At 39.3% G+C, this 20,568-nt stretch overlaps 1 protein-coding gene across 1 annotated transcript in view; it reads left to right on the top strand.

Moving 5' to 3' along the window:
- Positions 1-20,568, top strand: part of LOC101468404 (glucosidase 2 subunit beta) — a 177,940-nt gene that overhangs the window by 26,517 nt on the left and 130,855 nt on the right. The window contains exon 8 of the mRNA XM_004554475.3: positions 594-672. Within this exon, the coding sequence (XP_004554532.2) occupies positions 594-672 (79 nt within the window). The remainder of the gene's footprint in view (positions 1-593; positions 673-20,568) is intronic.

The following is a 20,568-nucleotide window of genomic DNA, read 5'->3' on the forward strand; positions in this document are numbered from 1 at the left end:
GCATTGATCCTCTGTAGTGGAACAAGCTATTTGCTTTTTATGTTTGCCTGCACGTCCGCTTTTGATGGACTCCTAGGATTGATCCTGGCCATGCAGTCATTATCTCCATTCAGTTTAGTGCTGGTTTACGTAAAACCTGAGGAAGGAAGACACCAGCGGTGAAGAATGGCCATAGAAAAAAGATCTAAATGATGTAGGATAATAGGTGGCATGAGAGATTTTGACTGCACTGTGTGCTGCTTTATGTTTTGTGCAGTTTAAACTGCGATAGGGTAAAAGGAAAGAGAAGTGCTCAGCTCAGAGCAGAACATCCTTGATCGCAAAATGTATTGTTGGTTCAATGCAGTCGGTTTGTGTTACTGACTGGTTGTGCATCTGATCAAAAAGTTTAGTATTTGTTTCTTTTGTGCAAACTTTGAATCCCTGCCACAGGAAATGAGACTGAAATGTGACTCAGTGGGCCTCAGGTGCTTGTGAATGCTGTGCTGATGACATGTTATGTGGATCATGATGAAATCAACTTATTATACTGGGCAAAAAAACCAATATTGGGATAAATACTAAAATGCTTCCTGATTTTGTACCCTCTGCAGTTTGACAGTGGATGAAATCAAGGCTAAAGTGGTGCTTGTCCACGATGAGCAGCGTGTTCTCTCTGAGGGTGAAGCACTGGTAAGTTCATCTTTATTCATAGTTTATGCTACAACTCTGCAGGTAATATTTTTTAATGATTATTTGATGCTGGATGGGGAAACAGCCCAGTGCTACACCTGTGTAACTAAAAGTTTCTTGGTCGTCCACATCGTGTGCGGCTCTCCAAAGTTCCCTTCAACTGCCATTTCCTAATGACAGCTGGAAGCTTTTTGATATCTTTTTATAGCCTAGCCCAATCCTGGAAGCCTCAATTAGCTTTGCAGTTTCTTAGAGAAGCCCGTGGTTGTTGAGTGCTAACACAAGAGTTGAAGAGTGTGGAGGATTTATCAGCTCTGAATTGTCACCAGCTGATGATTCCCTTAATTAAGGCCAAATAAGTTAATGAGGGTCTGAGGCTTTTTATGTGAAACTGTTACCTTGGAATCTTTTGCCTAGTCTCACACCAAAGTATGCCACATTTATTGTTGGCAATAAAATTTTGTATTTTCAAAAATAAACTAGCTGGGGTTTTTTTTGCTTTGTACCCGTTCTTTCTTTGTTGGAAAATAAAGCTTTTCTAACATGTATGACGTTTTAAAAGAAGTATCCTTTAACCTAAATACTAACTAAAACATTTTGTTGTCTAATCTGATTAAACAGTGAGTGAAAATGATGATAATAATAATAATAATGATAATAATATACAGGAAATTAACCCAAGTCTCATCAGAGCAGCTTTTATGACTTGTGCCACTGCCATCCATCCATCCAACCTCCTAATGCAGTCTTTGTTGGCTTTTCTGTGTGCACCGGGGTTGTCACAACACTGGAATTTCACACTCAATAGTGGCACCCAGGAGTATAATTTTTCATAGAAGTTAAGACATTAAAAAGCATCTTTTTTTGTATTCAGCTACAGTCCTGTTTATGTGTCTGGTGACTTCTCACCGTACTTCTTCTGCTGATCAAACAGCCTTTTCTCAGCTTCAGTCAGGGACTTTAAGAGAAGTGTAATAATTTTCAAACACAAATAACTTTGTAATGCTGTGAAATTCACTTTATTGATTCTGCAGATGGGAGGAATTGATTACATTTGCTGCTTAGCTCCCAGTAGCAGTAGCAGTAGTAGTACCTACTACCTTAATAACAACAGATGACTTAATGTGCCAAGGTGTGCGGTGGCCAGGTTAATGTTTATGATAATGTTTTAATACTTTAGTGTTGTTGAAACAGGAAATTCCTCATAAAGATGAGGGTGTCAGTTTGTTTCAAGCAGTGTTCAGCTGCTAGTGAGGGGAGGGGCTGTGAGCTGTCTGTATGCAGGGTGCTGAGGTTGTGTGTCAGCTAGAGGCAAACACGGCACTGTTCAATATTGTTGCAAATGAGTATCCATTTGCAACAATATGTTGCAAATGGATACTTTTTTGTAACAATTAGTATCTGAGAGTGCAGGTAGACAGTCACAGGACATCTACGTAAGCCCCACCCTCTCATTTTATGATAAAACTAATGAGTACTTCACCGCATGGCAGGTGGGTTGAAACTTATGCACCTACTGGAGTTGTTTTTTATTCTTTGATATATTTATTATTGATTTATTGATTGATTTATTTTAATTTGGGGGGAAAAGTAACAGTGTGTTAAAAGTAATGTTTGAGGAAATGCTAACTGATCTAATCTAATTGATTTCTGTTATTATGATTGGTTTTAACATGCTTTATGCTACTTTCATTCATTTTTCAAGAAGTTATTTTAAAAAAAGTGGAAGTTATTGCATTTTAATTAGTAAACTTAAGTGGCACAAAAACACTTTACTCCTCAACATTACTGAAAACCATCATGAAAACACAGACAAACCCATAGCTTCCACACCGTGTCTACACCATCAACAACAGGACATTCTGCATATTTGCATCCAGATATTCTGCTGAATTACCGCTCGTCAATTTTGCTGCCAGAAGAGATTACCCTTTTAGTGCGCGTCAGACTACAGGACTTTATAGCAGATTTGCCTTTGATTCCTTTCCTTATCCCGACATTCAAATGTGAGTCCGGACCCCGTCAGTGCTGATGTTCGACCCATTATCTGGTACTTTGTAGGGTTTATAGAAGCATTCTTAAAGCCTACAAAAGTGCTTCTGGACTCATCGGGGCTGTCTTGATGTTTGATGTTTAATCGTTACAATCTTGATTGTTACACATATAATTGCTTCAGCATGTACACAGCAGACAGTGAAAATAACAGTGGCAAAGTGAAACAACAAGGTAGTCTTCATGTGCTTTGGGAAGACAGAGATGGAGCAAGCTGAACAACTTAGTAGAGACTCTCAAAGACTTTCAAGTTATTTCTAGAGCAGCTGACTGTAATGTGAAGCTACATAAGCGTTTTAGTCTTTGATGCTAATGTTGTGTTTGGATACTATTGCTAATTACTACCAATCTGAGCCAGTTGTCTTTGATGATTCATCAATGGATATGTGAATGTATATAATTTTGGGGTTGTGTATTTCTCTACGTCATTAAATCCATTACATATGAATAAATACATATATGAGGAAATATTATTCCATATCTCTAAACAGTATTGCTGGAGCGCCTTGAGGCAACTGTTGTTGTGATTTGGTGCTTGTGGCAGGACTTGACTTAAGCGGTCAAAGAAGAGCATGAGACTGATGCTGTCCAGTGTAGCAAGTGATTTATTCACCATTTTGTGACCCAAACAATATTTACAAAGAAACCAATAAAAAACTCAACTCTAAATTAACTCAGTTCAGCTAAATAAAACTGAAGTTAAATCAACGGAAATTAAGGTCAAACTGCGCACAGCTACACTGACCTGAACCTTTCTTCTCAAACACCTGAGTTCTGCTTAAATAGTCCACTTAACCAAACAATCTCTCCTCTGGACTATTCCATTCAGTAGGTAAGATGAACATGATTATATTCAAACCTCTACTGCTACTCTTTACTGGCAACATAAACTCTATGGTGTAATCAATACATATTACATCATTAAATCTATTTATCCCTAAACACTCTAAAATAAACTTTATGAAATTACAAGAATTCTTCCCCTTCTGCACTTGGTCTCATCCTGTGACCTCAGATGAACCCAGAAGCTATAAAGCAGGAAGTAAAACTACATTTCCTCCTTTTGTTTCTAGAAGACAGGTAGGTAAGGTTCTAAATAATACAAATTAACAGTTGAAATAAATAACATGTTAACTTAAACTTGTAGGAATTGATTTAAACCAAGATGTTATATTATATAATCTGTAAAAGTGCAAAACGTAAACAAACCCGGGATAGTAGATGTTTGCCTGTTGCAGATTGCATATGAAATATGGTTAAATCAAAACAAGAATGTTAACTAAGAATATGGACAAACGGTGTTGTCACCCACTTTGTCACAGTGCTACATAAATAAAACTGAATTGAACAAAATTTAATTGAATTTCCGCATCCGCCAGGGTCCACTCAAGTCTGAATGACAGAAATTTTATCCTAAGATGATGAGTGCAAGCGTCCATGGGGATGCCTGCTTGTTTTTTGTGCACTTACAACTTTGCGGACGCTCCAGGCTAGTGGACTAGTATAGGAAAGCAGGAATTACTTCTCAGCCAACATGTCTCCAGCTGTCCATTTCCATGTCTGCCACAGAGTATAATCTAGGCTTTCTTCCCCCCTCCATGCTCCTTGAAAGAGTCTGAAGTTATGCCACAGACCTCTACTCTCTTTCTGCAGTTCAAATCTCACCTCCAGTTCTCACTGACAAATACACAACCTTGCTTAACCTGCTCTCACCGATCTCTTTATCATCCAGACTCTTGAAGCAGCCTTCTTTTTCTCATTGCACAGTGTTGCTAAAGTTCCAGCAAAACACATGTAGATACACACTCCGTGTTATTTGGGATTTGACAGAAAGAAAATCTGTGAATCTGTAAAGTTTCTTGTTATATGTATGACTCAGTTTTAAAAATGAGTTATTATTACTGACGTCATGCTGCAGACTGCCACATAAACAAAATGATTATGATTGGGGAATTTGCAATCGCACTCTCTCCGTTAGTTGGTTTAAAGATGGGAACCTTGTCCATGATCACTCGCAGCCTTTGGTTGCTGTCTTCAAAGCAACTGTCAGGGTGTCGGGATGCCAGTAAAATGGCAATAAGATCAAATCAGTCTGCTATCAGTTTGTGATTGACTGGTTTCAAGTTGGTAATTATATGGAAACTGTTATATAGCAATTAACTGTAATAAATTGCAAATCTGTTGCTGTCTAAATACACAAAAGTCCATAATCATCATACTTCATAGTTACATTGACAGTCCAGCCAGAACTTCACAAATTAATAACAGAAATTCTGAAATTCCACCAGGAAGAGTGACATAGTTTCTGCAGGATAGCAAAGGCACTTATATAATACAATCAGCATGAAATCAGAATACAACCAGAATACAACCAGTTGGCAACTAGTTGCATCAAGTCCTCCATTGCAAATGTTGCAAATGTTGCAAACTGCACTGCAGTTATTTACAAACCTTCACCATTCTGTCGACGCAGCCAGCTGTTAAAATCAGTCTGAGTCAGACTGCAGCTACCTGCAATCAGTTGCCATTTGTGAAAGAATTCAATGGAGTCACAAGGCAATATCATTTTTTCTCTTTTGGTTGCAAGAAAGTAGTTGTGCTATTTTGTAAATGTGAATAAACTACAACAATATATTCGAATTATATCAATTAATAACATTTTGAAAAAGGTATAAGTAGTTTTCCAAAACACCTGGAGTAAGTACTGCATTTACTTGGGAGTACTTTCATCTGTGGATCAGTGCACAGCTGGTGCACTGGTGAGTATTTATAGCAACTGGACCGTAGGTAGGAATGTCAGACCTGTCAACCTGCCTACTGCATAAGAACACCATCGAACATATCCCTTTTATGTCTAAATAGTAGTTTAGTAGTTTTATCTTAGTATACTATATAGCGCTATCTCAAAATCAAATATTGATTTAATCTGCTGTTGCATTGTCTGCAAGTTTGCTATCTGGTTTCGATCAGCTGTGCGCTTCCCTGACTGGTTCGATGTTTTTCCCCCACTTATACAACAGGGTTCCTTCCACAGTCATTTGAATTCCGAACAGGAAGCGCACAGTGATTTTCCCTCAAGCTGCTGTGTGCGAGAACGCGGCTGTCTGCTTCACTCTAAACTTGTTGAGCCTCCCTCTTACCAGGCAGTACATACTAAAAATCTCTGGCTGTAAACAAAAATGGCCAACGCTTAAATTTTCCTCTGCCTTTTCCCTCCTGTAAATCATATGCACAATAATAAACAAACATGCAAATTACAATAAAAATAAAATCAAAGCACGTCTGCTGGGTTCTCCCACTGCAGGGCATGAGGAGTTGAGCCTTTGGGTAGGTTCTCACTAGGCCGAAAATGTGTTTACAGATATTTTCACAAATTAGTTTGTCTGTATTTAGTTGGAGTTGGACTGTCCTCCACTCCATAAGGGGTGACGATGTGTATTTTTTGCTTTGGCTTGCTAATTTTAGCCTCTGTAAAATTCTACCGTTATACGTTTGTTGTGTCGGCACGCAACGGAAAACAAACCCGTGCAGCTCCAGCGCTTTAACCAACATGAAGGACTCAAAAAAAATCTGTGCTCATTTGTTGTTGTTGGGTTTTTTTTCTCACGTTTTTCTCCCCTGCTTGCTAACGGGGAGACATTCCTAATGAATTCAGCTGCATCTGAAGAGGATGAATCAGTTTGAATATGCATGAATATGAAAATGTGTACTTAACTGCAACCACAACAAACCGTGATCAAGCTGGGCAAATTAAGTAGGGTGCCATTGACAGTGGTTACCGGGCAATTTACACTAGAACTGACAAGCGGCCCCACGTTAGCACCTTAATCAAGGTCCAGGGGCAGCAACAGGTGTGCCTTTAAAAGTTAATTGCGTGTATTGGTGCGGGTTTAAGTAAAAGGTGTTGTTTTTAAACCCTCTTATTGATTCTTTGGTGTTTCTGTCTTAGAAACACATTTTCTGGCGACTTTAACGTTGCCGTTACTTCACTATACAGCTTGTGCGTACTCTAAATGTGTTTCCTCACGACAAAGAAAGAAAGTAATAACACCAAAGTACCTGTTTTCCTCCCTCCATATGAACAAAGACAAAAGAAAACTTTCCTCCTTGTCGGTTCTCGGCTGTAACGTCTGAAGACCTTGATAAGTTTTCTCCTGTCGGGGCGGTATAGGTTTTTTGGCACGCTTATTCAATTTGTGTCATTTTCACATCTTTTTATTTCCCCGCTTCTCCCCTTTCTCTTAAGAAGCTTTGGTCTCCACAGAAAATTCAACTTCCACTTCAGCGGCCCAGATAATTCAAGAACAGAGAGGATTTTCAGGAGAACAATTTGATGATCAAAGGAGGCGCTGAGCTCGGGAGGGAGAAGGGATATTTTGAAGTGGCTCTCTGTCGCTATTCTGTCATTATGTTATAGCCGTCCACTCCTGTAAAAAAAAAAAAAAAAAAGAGCTGATAATGTAGGTCCACTCGTGTTTGAAAGGTAATCATGCTGATGAAGGAGAATGTTTTTCGTTGTTAAATAAAAAAAAAAAGCAGCTGAGATTTATGTTGTGCTGTTGCTATTCTCTGAACGTCAGATGCAGCCGTCGTCTGAACAGAAATGATTTCAATACTCAAACCGAAACATTTGCACTAAATCAGACGGAACTGTTATTTCTTTGGGTATTACCTGTAGGACAATACATTTTCAGGAGCACCAGTGTGTAACCAAGCTTGGACTCCAGCAATGTGCTTGTGAACTAGAGCTAGAGGAAATTGCCTTCTCTCAAGCTATAGACATTTGTGCCGAGGTGAATTTCACTTATCCATCTACTACCCACTCGCTTCTCTTAAAGCCCCGTACTCAGTCTACCAGAAATGGAAAGAGATGGAGAAAATAACATGTTTTTCCTTTTCTTTTGAACATGAGGACAAAACCCCCCGGATTTAACGGGGGGGGAGAAAAGTCAGTTGCTGTTTGGTGGTGATAAGAGAGAAAAGTTGAGGAAATTTTTGCGTGTAGCTGGGAAAGGTCGGGGGTTTCCCCATAACGGCCTGCCTAGTGTGTATGGAAATCCTGCTTGTTTCACAGTTTTATAATATTGACCATGCCCTAGGGTTCCCTAGTAGACGAGCTGACATTGCCTTGGTGGTAACGAGGCAGAAATTATGACGCTGTGGTGTAGTTGGGAGGTAGCAGTGCGTAGACAACCGGGGGGGGGGGCAACATTTAAGATGTCAGAGCTCTTTGGGTTACCTTCACTAAGTTTTTCAAGTAAGATTTTTATCTCTGTGGTTGTTTCATCATTTTAAAAATAATCATTAAATGTCTAGATTTAATTTTTAACATTTCAACATTTTCATTGAAGTCTAAACTTACCTTAATTAAGTTTTATCTATCGATCTATCGATATGTTAGTACTGTCAGCGTTAATGTCATTAAATGATGTTAATGTAATTACCGCATTAATGGCGCTAACGCGTTAAGGAGCTAACCGCGCTAACACATTGACGTATGTATATATATATATATATATATATATATATATATATATATATATATATATATAACACGTTAATCTCGTTAAAATGATATATATATCCTGTTTATCCATAGAAATATCAAAAACATTCCTATGCTGTTCATCCAATCCCAACATTTTTCTGTCATGGTGGCAGCTTGACAACATCCCACAGAGCCTAAAAGCACCTGCAAAGCAAAGCAAGCAGCCCTGACGTGACTTTACCTCCCCATCTTGGCAACAACACTCGGCTCTCTTGATGTTCACAACATCCACTGAAAACAAACACCGGATGCCGGTGTTGCGTTGTCATTCCACCCCTAGTCAGTCCCGAACCAAGGTCAGCCTCTCAGCTCGGCTCTTAACACCATCTGTTTGAGCTGGTTGACATTTGGCCCCGGCCAACGCTTAAATCTCACTTCAGAGGGGGCCCGGCATGTTTGCATTCTGTTTTTGTATTGTGTGTCAAGAGGGCAGATTTCACTTAGATTTCGTCTCAAATCCACAAGATAACATCTTATTAAATGTATGTTAGATGTTGGTGAAGTGAGAGACTGTGACATGTACTGAATACATGTTTAGGCTATTTAGGGTGTAATTGCTTTTGTCTTTTCATACAGTGCTAGGTGCAAATGGCTTATTACATCAGGGGTCTGCATATCATCGTGATGGTAATTTTTGCACATTTGGTCAAGTGAAGAGTCCCGAACAGGAAGAGCATATGAATACTTGTGAACAGGAAAGCAGTTTTATTTGCTCTGGGATGTATTCCTGGCCACCAGAAGGGGGCAGCAGGCCTCTAAGTTGAGCAAGAGCTGATGGCAAAATGGAAAGTCACATTCACAGGTCATTTAATCTCTTTGTTTTGTCATGGGCTGGGCCTCTGGTGCTGTTTTCTTGCCTTGCTCCCTCCTCTTTCGAAAAGGAGAGAGATCCCTCCTGCTCAGAAAAATCTCATCTGCCTCCAAGAACTTCCTTTTTCATCCTTTTGGATGGTGGTTTCATAAGCTTGCAGTGATTCCAGGATTAAATGTGTGTGTTCAGAGGAGATTCTCGAATCTGGATGCGACTGTAAGGGAGCTTTTGTGTTTTTACAGTTTGTATTTAACTTTGTCAAAATGCCTTTTTTTGGGGGGAGCAATGTGTGCTCTTGCGTCACTGAGCACAACCTAGAAGTCTAATATCTGCAGACCTAAGCTGTGCTTAGGATTCCGCTCTTAGTTAAGTGTACAGTAACACTGTGGGTCTACATCCCTACAGTCATTGTATGCACAGGCTTACCATCCCATGCAGTGTTTGCTTGGGGATTATAAAGTTGTTAAGGTAAACCGTACGCGGCTTACGCTGCGTTATGGTGAAGCAAGCAATGTGTTCGTAGTAAACAAGCAGTTGAAGACAGGTTTTCCATTTCCGCTTGTGCATCCAAAACAGTACTTACAGTCCCGTGTTAAAAAGCCAGCTAGATGTATGAAGTCATACCGTAGCAGGCTGGTGTACACCTTTCCCCTCTCCGTACCGTTCATCATCTACCATCGAACACATCACGTTTTTTTGCTCCCCAGCTGGAGTGCTTTCAAGTTATATAATGTAAAATGACAAGCTGTAACCACAGGTGGACTGATATGTGGTTTGTAGAGCTGAGGTAGAGAAAACTTACCTCCTAGGAAAAGGAAAAAAGTGCTGTTATGTGTCATGTTCTTTTGAAATAGGAGGACAGCAAGGGTCTTCAAAGGAGGGTGGGATGTCGAATGATTTTAGTTGGTAACTGTGAAAGACTTTTTATTTTATTTTATTTGTTTCAGGCTGCACACCTGGCACTTCTCAATCTCTTGCCTTGCCCTCTCCCTCTGCACCTTTAATCTCCTCCGCATTCGTCTTTTGTTATGTAACTGCCAAGATTGGATGTGCTCAAGGTCGCGCGGGTGATACAGGTAATGGAACCAGTGGGAGGTCAAAGGCAAGAGAGGGAAGGAGCAAAGTGAAGAGGCATCATTTTTGTGCAGATCCAACAAGTCTTGACAGAGGTGTCTTATATCAAGAGCTATCTGTGTGCCTGAGTCCATGTGTTTACCGCCTGCATCTGTTTGCCAGTTTGCTTTTTTTTAAACAATCAAATCATTTTTTTCTCTCTCAAAATATAAAAACTAACAAAAGCAAAAGAAAAAAATTATGTGGTTTATGTTTATATATACAAAAAAAGAGAGTCAGATTTAAAATATTTGAATCACACAGCTGTGTTTGTATCACTTTGACTCCAACACTGGTACTGCTGTCTTACAAGCTGTACTGACAAACCAGCCTTAAAGCAAGCTCAAGGCAATCATTCGAATTTTTATCAGCCTTATCCACTTGACAAATACTATTAATGTTGCAGTTGCCAGTCAGCAGAGTACAAAGACAATAGACTTCTGTTTCCAACTGGATGATCTGTGCTTGTGTCTCCTATGTGAACACATTGATTACTGTATTTACTGTCTTTTACTGTGTTCAAGGTTTTTAAAAACTCTTTAAAATATCTTATTTACATATACTAATTTGCAATACTAATAAAAGGTCTTAGAAATTACCACATTGTCCTCAATTTCAGTTGCATCGCTGCAAGAATTTGCGGCACACAATGCTGTTATTTCTGCTCTGAGTATTTAAACTATGCAGTGCATCTGGATTGTTAACGCCTTGATTTTTGGTTCACCTAAACCTTCCCTGCTGTTTTTGTGTGTAAAAACGATGTCTGAAACAGTAGGCTGATAAGTTACATTAAGCCTTTAGTGACATAGGCTCGGAGACCAGTTGGTAACCCCTTGGTAACTGCCAGTTGCTCAAAAAAAAAAAGGATGTTCCCCATATTATCCAAATTGAACGTAGCTGAACGTTGGTTTGTGAAGGTTTTTGAAGCCTTTCCACTATAAAGAAAAAAATGGATGGACGAGTGGAACTGGCTTTGAAACTTGGCCAGCAAGTTAACAGTTTGTTAGCCAATGAGTGAGCAGTTTCATAACACAGATCCATTTGGGTATACAGTATGGTATGACCAAGATTTTCAATGTAGACATTTTTATTCAGCGTGATCCAAAAAAAGTAACTGAGCTCATAAATTCATCAGAAAAGTGTTTACAGAGGTCAAGTCAGAAAGCTGTTTCCCCATAGACTTCCTATAGCAACTGCAGCTGTCCCCATCTGGTGGCCCTAAATAATGCAGTTTAATGGCACTCTCTGCATTGACTTCAGGATTTGTTTGTTTTTTACCCTCTATGGTATCTGCTGACCAGTTGGTGAATAATTGCTGGAGGTCACTGGTTATCGCCAGTCAATAGGATGCTGCACCAAAAACAACCTTGTGATTTCTTTGGTCACTATCAAATTGCCACTGTCGAAGACACCAACTTGTCTGCAATCATTCGCTAGTTACTATCCAAGCTGTTGCAAAACTTGAAAAATAAAAGTTTGCAACACAAATGATAGAAAAATAGATAAATTGTGCCGTATCACTGCTACCAACGTATTTCAAAAGATGCAACTTTGAAAAGTATTGAAAGTTTTACTATTGCCTGTTGAGTAGTTTGCAAGTGTTTGCAGACAAGTCAGTGTCTTGCATGCAAACTACTGGCAAACAATGCAAGTGCATGGAAGTTTCTGGTGCAGCACCATATCCAAAAGTAAGTTAACACAACTGTATTTATATAGCATCTTTCAAGACAAAGATTAGGCCCCTTGGTGACGAGTTTCACATTAGCGATTACCAGCAACCACTCCCCAACTTGTTGCAAAATGCACATTTTATAAGGTGGATAAGGTTTTGAAAAGCAATGACGTTTTTGTTGTCATTTCACATTAAGACATTTGGGATCATTTTTTAAAATAAGCTCAATACTTGCAAGTGGATGGCATGGCTGTAGCAGGCAGGTCTTGAGAGCCAAGCTGATGCCAAAGCATCTCAAATGTGCAATAATTTTAGTGACTATTGAGAAGCAACCCCTCTGGTTGCAAAACGGCTTCTGGTTGTATGAAGTCTATGGGAAAACAGCCCTCGACTGCCCTACTCTTTAAACTCAGAAAACACTTTGCTAATGACTTTATGGTCGTTAGTTTCAAGCAGAGATGGGCAGCAAAGTAACGTGTTACTGTAATCCGATTACTTTTTTCAAGTAACGAGTAAAGTAAGGGATTACTATTGCAAAAAAGGTAATTAGATTACGGTTACTTTCCCATAAGCACGCCTGCGTTACTGCGTTACTAAAACCGTGGTTTTTTTGCGAGAATGTCTCATGACAGTGACGTAAGCAAGTGCGACGTTCGTGACAACAGCTGTGTGCAGATCAACAATGGATCACATATCGATTGTGGGAGAGAGTATGAGCGTGCAGCGTTTAAAGCGTGGAAGTACTGACCTTACTTTGAGTTTGATTCCATAAAAAGTGACAAAAACATTAGCGTCCGTTGTGCGTGGGAAGAAAACTTCTTTTTACAGCGAAAAAAACCCTAAACTTCCAAGCAAGCACCGAGTGCACAACGACGTAATGGGAAATTCACAGAGAAACTCGCGGATTCTTCCACTGACCGCAGCACACCTGCACCAGGGTAAACCTCCGCCTACGTCAGTCCTGCTTTACAGGTGAAAATAGAGCAACAGGACCGCTGAGTCTTTGACTTTATTTATTTTCTGCTGTGTTTTACTTGCATCTATTTGAAAGACTGAGTGTAAACACAAAAATATAATTATTTTATTTTATGTGCTGGAATGTGCAGAAAATAGGTTTAAATGTTAAACAAATTTCTTCTAGTCAGAGAATGTTGCATATAATTGAATTTTTGCTTGATGCATAAAGTTAAAAGATTAAAACTGATAAAACAAGTTTTAAAAAGAGACTTTTCCATTTGATTACATTTTGTATGATGGATTATGTAGAAAAAGTAGAATTGGGCTGAAAGATCTATCGCTTTATCACCTACTCAGGTTGTAAATCGTGTTTTTAAAAAGTAACTAAGTAATTAATTACTTTTGAAAATAAGTAATCAGTAAAGTAACAGGATTACTTTTTGGGGGAAGTAATCAGGAATTAATTACTGATTACTTTTTTTCGAGTAACTTGACCAACACTGGTTTCAAGTCATGTTAAATAAAATGTAAAGATCATTTTGCAACTTTTGGTCATTATTGGAGTCACAAAGGCAGGTTATCCAAGACTTGCTAATAACAGTTTCAACTCACAGTGTAGTGGGGAACATCATCGTGGCTACATTTATCTTTTCTATGGGCTATAGGTCCTGAATTTATTTTATGACGGTAACAATTTGATCTCAAGTCTTACATTTGACTTGCTTGTACCTGCACATGATTTGATCCCAGACCATAAAAGAATGTTTTACCAGTAGGAGGATATGCTAAATAATAAGTAACATTGTAAAGGGTTAGCTAATGACAGAAAAGTGCCTTTGGACTTTCCCACTCCCAACTATAGCTGCTCTGGGTCATGTCGGCTGACTGTGTTCGAGGCTAGTAGTTAGTTGAGATACTACTTACATTATCAAACACTGGTGTGTTTGTGTGTAGTGCAACCACAGAAATGCCACAAGCTGAATAGTTTTCCACTCTTAGAAGAGCTCTGTGCTGGTTGCGGCAGTTAGTTACGTGGCTGTACATCCTGCCTCCAAATCACTTTCTGTTAAGTACAGGTTTAGGCTGGTTACCAACACTCGCTGTCAGCAAAGCACTAAGTACTGTACATGACAATGCATCTCAATTAGTGTGTTGCATTGTGCTTCACACTCAAAGCCACCCGGTAGGAAGCAGTACATAATATTGGGTTTGCATCAGGAGTAACTTATAACAGCTCTGTTAGTATGGCCTTAGGTGAGTGACAAGTAAAAATCAAAACTAATGTAAAGTTAGAAAAAGTAATGCTGCTTGTGCTGACAATTTCAATTTTCTGTAGGAGCGGTACTAATAGATTATTGTTTACTCTATTTAATTTGTAAAATATGTGTACACACACACACACACACACACACACACACACACACACACACACACACACACACACACACACACACACACGCACGTAGAAAAATATTTAGTATACACATCCAGAAATGCATATACTATTATATATTGTACATTTATTTATTAGTTTCAGATGTAGCCATTCTTGTATTTTGCTTGTTTACATTATTGTACTTTGCACAACTCTGTTGCTTGTGAAGCTCGCACACAAGAATTTCACATCACATGTGCTGTACCAATGTACCTGCACATGTGATGTGACAATAAAAGTGATTTGATTTGATTTGATTTGAATACTTACTACAATCTTAGCTTTAAAGACCTAATTTGAAGACACAATTGATTTAATGGCTGCGTAGAAAAAAATCTGTGATAAGTTGTTTTTTTTGGGGTTTTTTACCAATCTATTTTAGAGATTGTAGACACAGGGATTTGGAAATGTGACTCATTCAAAGCAATCTATATTGTACAAACCTCAATAACTGTATATTTCACATTTTCTTTGAGTACCAATGTAGGAAAAAACCCTTCAATAACTAGTGCCCAAGGCTCTAAAATTACAGAACCTCCTTTTAATAAGAAAAGTTTCAATTTTAATATGCATTGCAATATTGTATATTAATGCAAAATCCATATAAAATAATGAGGTTAAATCCAGCGTGCGGTACTCCTTTACTTTAAGTTGTTCATGACAATTTACTTATCTTTATTAAGTAAAAAAAAACAGACTCCCAGGCAATTTAATGAGTATATAATTTCAGTGCACTGTATTTGCACTTAAATAAAGGATAGTATTGAATAATAAGCTCACTTTTAATGTTTTTTAAACACATTCTGCAGGTCATATAATCATAAAATAAACTGCACAGTTCTGCTTTTGTATTTCTACATATCAAGTCACATCAAATATCCTGTGCTCGAGACAGACCACTGGCTCCTGGAAGAACGTCTTGTTGAAGAACCTCATATCCTTTGTGGTGAAATTGTTGATGTGTTTTGTGTTTCCATGGTGACCCCGCCGCACAGCGCATAAGACAATAATGAAAGCTCTTAAAGGCCCCAGGGGCACCAGAATAGCTCACGTCCTCGATGTTTCAGCTACTGTGGCACTTGGAGGAGTTACACAACCTGACGTCCACCCTGAGAATGTTTCTTTCCCCCATCATCTTGGGGGTTTTTGAGACCGGCAAAGATTGGGCTCGCTAGCAAAGGGATGACACACGGAATGACAAAACTCCTGTGTCTGTCTGTCAGGCTCGGTCTTTATCCGACTGACATTTGCTGGCTCAGGCTCATCCAGGCTCTGGAGAAGCCAGGGATAAGAGTCAGACACAGATGGCTTTTTCCTTTGCAATTCTGTCTCACATAAGATTCAGAAGGGGTGGGGGTTGGGGGGGTGTTTCAAACCTTTCTCCTGTTTTTACAGACACTCAGAAATATAAGTCTTCACACACCGCAATGATTTTGATGTTGCCTCGCAGTGCTTTATGTTTCCTGCCTGCGCTGACCTGACCTATTGGTGATTAAGTCTTGATAGGACTGTAACTTCAGCGCAGGCATTTCTCGTCCTCTGAGTAAGTCAAAAGAACAATGCAAGAATGCCTTGTGCCATTTAAAACTGATGAGCCAAAGCCAGCGTGAGGGAGGAGAGGGGAGGTGTAGGTGTTAAATTGATTGGCGAGAGAAAAAAGCATCTGCTTTGCAATAGCTTAACAGTTGCCTCAGAAGCACGCCTGCTATTGTTTCCAAACAAGAATACCCACTTCTGTGTGCCGAGGAGTGTCGCCTTCAGAAGAAATGTGTGAGAGGGATAGAAATTGTTGCATAAGAAACATTTAGAGACATCTTTTTTTTTTCTTTTTTTTGCGGCTTTCCAGGACCTTGATCTATTTTCTCTCATCTACTTTTTCTATTCTGCAGACTGCTCAGCGTTAATATGTGGGCAGAAAACAAAATCTGCAGGATATGGGCTTGGTGTCAGCAGCTGATTCAATGACAGCGAGGCAAGAGGGTCCCAGGTGTAGTCATGACTCAGGTAGCACTCCAGGCTGATTGAAGGGGGCAAAGGAAGCAGCGGAGGGGGGTTGGGAGGGGTGCAACATGGAAGCTGGCGTCTTGCTTGACACGCTGCCTGAGTCCCAGACAGCAGGAAAAGCAAAGAGACAGGACGCCTGACCCCCTACGACCTTCACCAAAGTAGGACGGGGGGGACTCGGATTTTTGTTTCCCAACAGCAGTGGCACCAGTGCGCGCGTCTCTAGCTTCTGCATTTATTTCAGCGGTAAGCAAAATAAATGCTTATTTTTACAGCACTTTTCAGAACCGGGGTTACAAAGTGCCTCAGCAAGCAGCAAATGAAAACGTTCAAAGGCAAAAAGCATATTAATGCATAATTCAACCAAAGGAAAGCGAAAATTATGTAAAATAAAACTAGATCAGGGCACAGAACTTAAAATGCTCTGAGAAAAGTTTTAAAATGTTCAATAGATTTTCCTGACCTGGGGGAATGTTACAAAAACTTCATAACTTGTATAAAATGAAGTACTATGAAAACATAAGATAGGAAAAGTGTTATAAAAGCATCCTAACATCCTAAAAACTTGCTAGACTTTTCTAATTTTAGGATAATTGTTAAGCTGTCCTCTTCAGTGTTGGCTAAATTGTTGGCAGTCATCTGTCATCCTCACGGCTGCCGTCCGCAGGTTTAAATTATTCGCTGAGAGGCCCAAACGACATGTTTTGAGTACTCTACCCCGAAAGACTTAAAGATTTGGCAAAAGTGCCAGAAAATTTAGACAGAAACACATATTCCCCAACCAGTCGGCGAGTGGTTCTTGAAGGTTGCTGTCTGTTGCTGAATGCCTGGCAGTTGCTGGTTCGGTTACTAGCGGATAGCTGCGGTTCGAATGAAAGACACCAGCTTGTGTGCAAAATCACACTAATTACTTGACGAATGATAGTAAAACTTGAAATCGTCTGATGGAAGCTGAAAATGTAAGAATGTTCGCCTTCCCATTAACCCCCGAAGACCCGAACTCTTTCATGGCATGCATTTTTAATTTCTCTTTGCTATTTGGGCTGATTGGGACCTGATGAATGTAAAAACAAAAAAATACGCGATTTCTTTCTTTTTTTTTTTTTTACCTGATTTTTGTTTCTGAGAAAAATGAGATCCACATATGAGGACATTCGCTTTAAATTTCAATAGGACAGTGGCAGTATAACGTCCTCGTAAGTGGACATCAGGTCCTTGTAGAGAAAAATTTTGTATTTTGGTCTATACAACCCAAAATGTGATGTCCACATATGTGGACGCCAGGTCCTAGAAGGTTAAAAGTAGTGCTACAAACAACACATTCAACACGTCTAACATTTTTCAAGTTTAACTACCAATCATAACAAATAGTAACCAAAGGAATCTTTGGTGCAGTACCATATACTACTTTCACCTAGTGACAGTCAGCAAACTTTACAAACCATTCGCTGACTGGTTGGGAACAAACATTTTTCTCTAGTAATCTAGCTGGCCAATCTCTAGGCCTGTGTGTCTGAGAGCTAAGTAATATGAATGGTAGACATTGGAAAGGATTGCTATTAGCACTGAATTCATTATTTGATCCAAATTAATGTTAATGTTTGATTTGCTACACAGATAGTGATATATTATAGTGGATATAAGTGTTAGAACAGTGGTTCTTAACCTGGGTTCGATCGAACCCTAGGGGTTCGGTGAGTCGGTCTCAGGGGTTCGGCAGAGCCTTCGCCATGACATGCATGGCTCATTTTGTGCACCAGTAAAAAAATCACATTTTATTTTTCACTAAAGAGGGGTTCAGTGAATGCGCATATGAAGCTGGTGGGGTTCGGTACCTCCAACAAGGTTAAGAACCACTGTGTTAGAATATTGTTAGAAAGTGTGTCAAATCTAACCTAACCTCTCATAATATGTTATTACATACATGTCAAACACAGGTCTATTTCCAGTCTGTGTATTACTTGTTGTTTACCAAGCTCAGTATATCTAGATGCCTGGCTGAAATGTTTACTGCATACAAATGCTCTCTCAGTTTCTTTTTATGATGAAAAATGAAGCTAAATTGCCGTCTACTCCTGTAATATTCCACGCTCATCTCATTGCTAGGACTCTGCCATTCTTTCAAGTCTAACTAGCTAATTAATGAAGCTGTCAATCACGCAAGGCATGCGAGAGCAAGCGAAGACCAGAATTTCATAACTGGATTTTTTCCCTTTTCTTTCCTCCTGAGAATTAAGTGTCAATGATGACAATTTCAACCCTTTTCTCCTAGAAATACTAATAATACCAATTTGTTTTCCCAATGACATTGCTGAGGGAAAACTGCAGCTTGAATTATGTTTCCTGGCAACATTTTCCTCCACAGTAGGAAGTGTTTCCGCTATGTGCGTTGATTGGTGGATGGCGGCTGCCAGGGGGCAGAATTTGACACCAAAGACTGAGGTTTGAATCTTTTTGTGTAGTTTAGACACAAAAGGCAAATTGTTTAAGAGAAAGGTGGTGACTTTGACAGAATTGTAATCACTAAACAAGTTGTGTCTTCCTCTGGGCTTGCTCTGTATTAAATGACAATCTTTCCTGAATGCGAGCCAAGTGCTGCTTTAAAGTGGTTCTGTATGGATATTTTGTGTCTCAGTTTGCACCTACATTCATTAACAGCAATATTTCTTCATTATATTTTGAAAAAGCTCCCGTCACATTTCATTCCGACCATATTTAATATCGACTTAATACTAAGTGCAATAATCCTTTCTGTCATCGTTGTATTTTTACTCAGTTGTATATAGTATTTGTATTTGTATTCTATTTTTATCTTATTGTATATTTATTTTATTTTATTCTACTGTATATAGTATTTTATTTTATTCTATTCTGTACAGTTGTGTACTGTATTTATTCTTATTGTATTCTAATTTTTGCCTCATAACTTTTGCACTGTCCACTTCCTGCTGTGACAAAACAAATTTCCCACGTGTGGGACTAATAAAGGTTATCTTATCTTATCTTATCTTATCTTATTTGCTGCCACAAATTTGTTGTAAGGCTAATTTTATTTAACTGAGTAAACTGTTGTGTTTTTGATTAACACATTAAAAAAATGCCTTCTGGATTTTGCTGATGTTCATAATTAGAAGTTGTCAACAGTTTTGAGCTTATTTTCCTGTAATATCAAACGTTATCAACGTGTGGTTTGTATTAAATGAAATGTTTTCAGTGGTGTGTAAGCACATGAGGAGTGAAAAGAGGGGAGTGGAGAAGAAATGCTCAGTGCACCATGGGAAGCCTTCAACAGCCTGAGCCTATAGAAGCATAACTAAAGGGTAGTTCAAACACATTTGAGTTAGACCTAACTATAAACTTTATCAAGAAGGAAAGTTTAAGGCTAATCTTAAAAGTAGAGTGTCTGCCTTCTGAACCCAAACTGGGAGAAGGTTCCACAGGAAAAAGCTGAAGGCTCTGCCTCCCATTCTACTTCTAGAAACTCGAGAAACCAAAAGTAAGCCTGCAGTCTGAGAGCAAAGTGCTTTATTGTGACAGTATGGTCCTATGAGATTTAAAGCTATGATGGGGCCAGATTTTTCAAGACTGTGTATGTGAGGAGTTAGTTGGTTTCACCTATGATTTGAAAGAGGAGTGAAAGAAGCCATCTGTGTCCACTGTGAACCACCATCTTTGAACATAGGCGTTGGTTACATCTATAACCCAGTTTTGAGATCCCTTCCCAGACGCCTTAATTCCCACTCATGTCCTGGGCCTTCTGACTTCAGGAAATCACATGACAGGGTGGGGCTAGGCTTCACAATGAGTTCACCCGAAACCTTGGCTGATTGTGACCTACACCCGTTTTCACACCTTGGCTCGTGTGATTAGGTAGAGGATCATTAGGAGGTCCTTTGTCCCTTTTGGGGGACACTCCTATAGGCCTTAAATCTGGGACTCTCCACCATTTGACCTTAGAACTGAAGAAGCTTCTCAGATGAGAGGTGTAATGTCTTCAAACAACTTAAAGAAGTCCAGACACTTTTCTTTCCAAGCTCCTTAATGACAGTAGCTAAATAATTGTTAGGTAGCTCCTTAGTCTGTACCCTGCGAATACCCCCGAGTATGCTACAGGTAATTGTGTTTCTTTCATAGATGTGTCAAAGGGCAGGTTTGAACCATTTCCTGACCTCATTCTCGCAACGCTGTCCAGAGTTCAAGTGCAAAAATGTAGAAAGTGAAGTATTCTGTGATCCCACCTCGGGAGCCATCTCCCGTACCTTTAATGTTCTGTTTGCTGTAAGAACATCACACCTTATTTGCAA

Source organism: Maylandia zebra, linkage group LG3, assembly GCF_041146795.1.
Source record: "Maylandia zebra isolate NMK-2024a linkage group LG3, Mzebra_GT3a, whole genome shotgun sequence".
In the NCBI taxonomy this organism is placed as follows: Eukaryota; Metazoa; Chordata; class Actinopteri; order Cichliformes; family Cichlidae; genus Maylandia; species Maylandia zebra.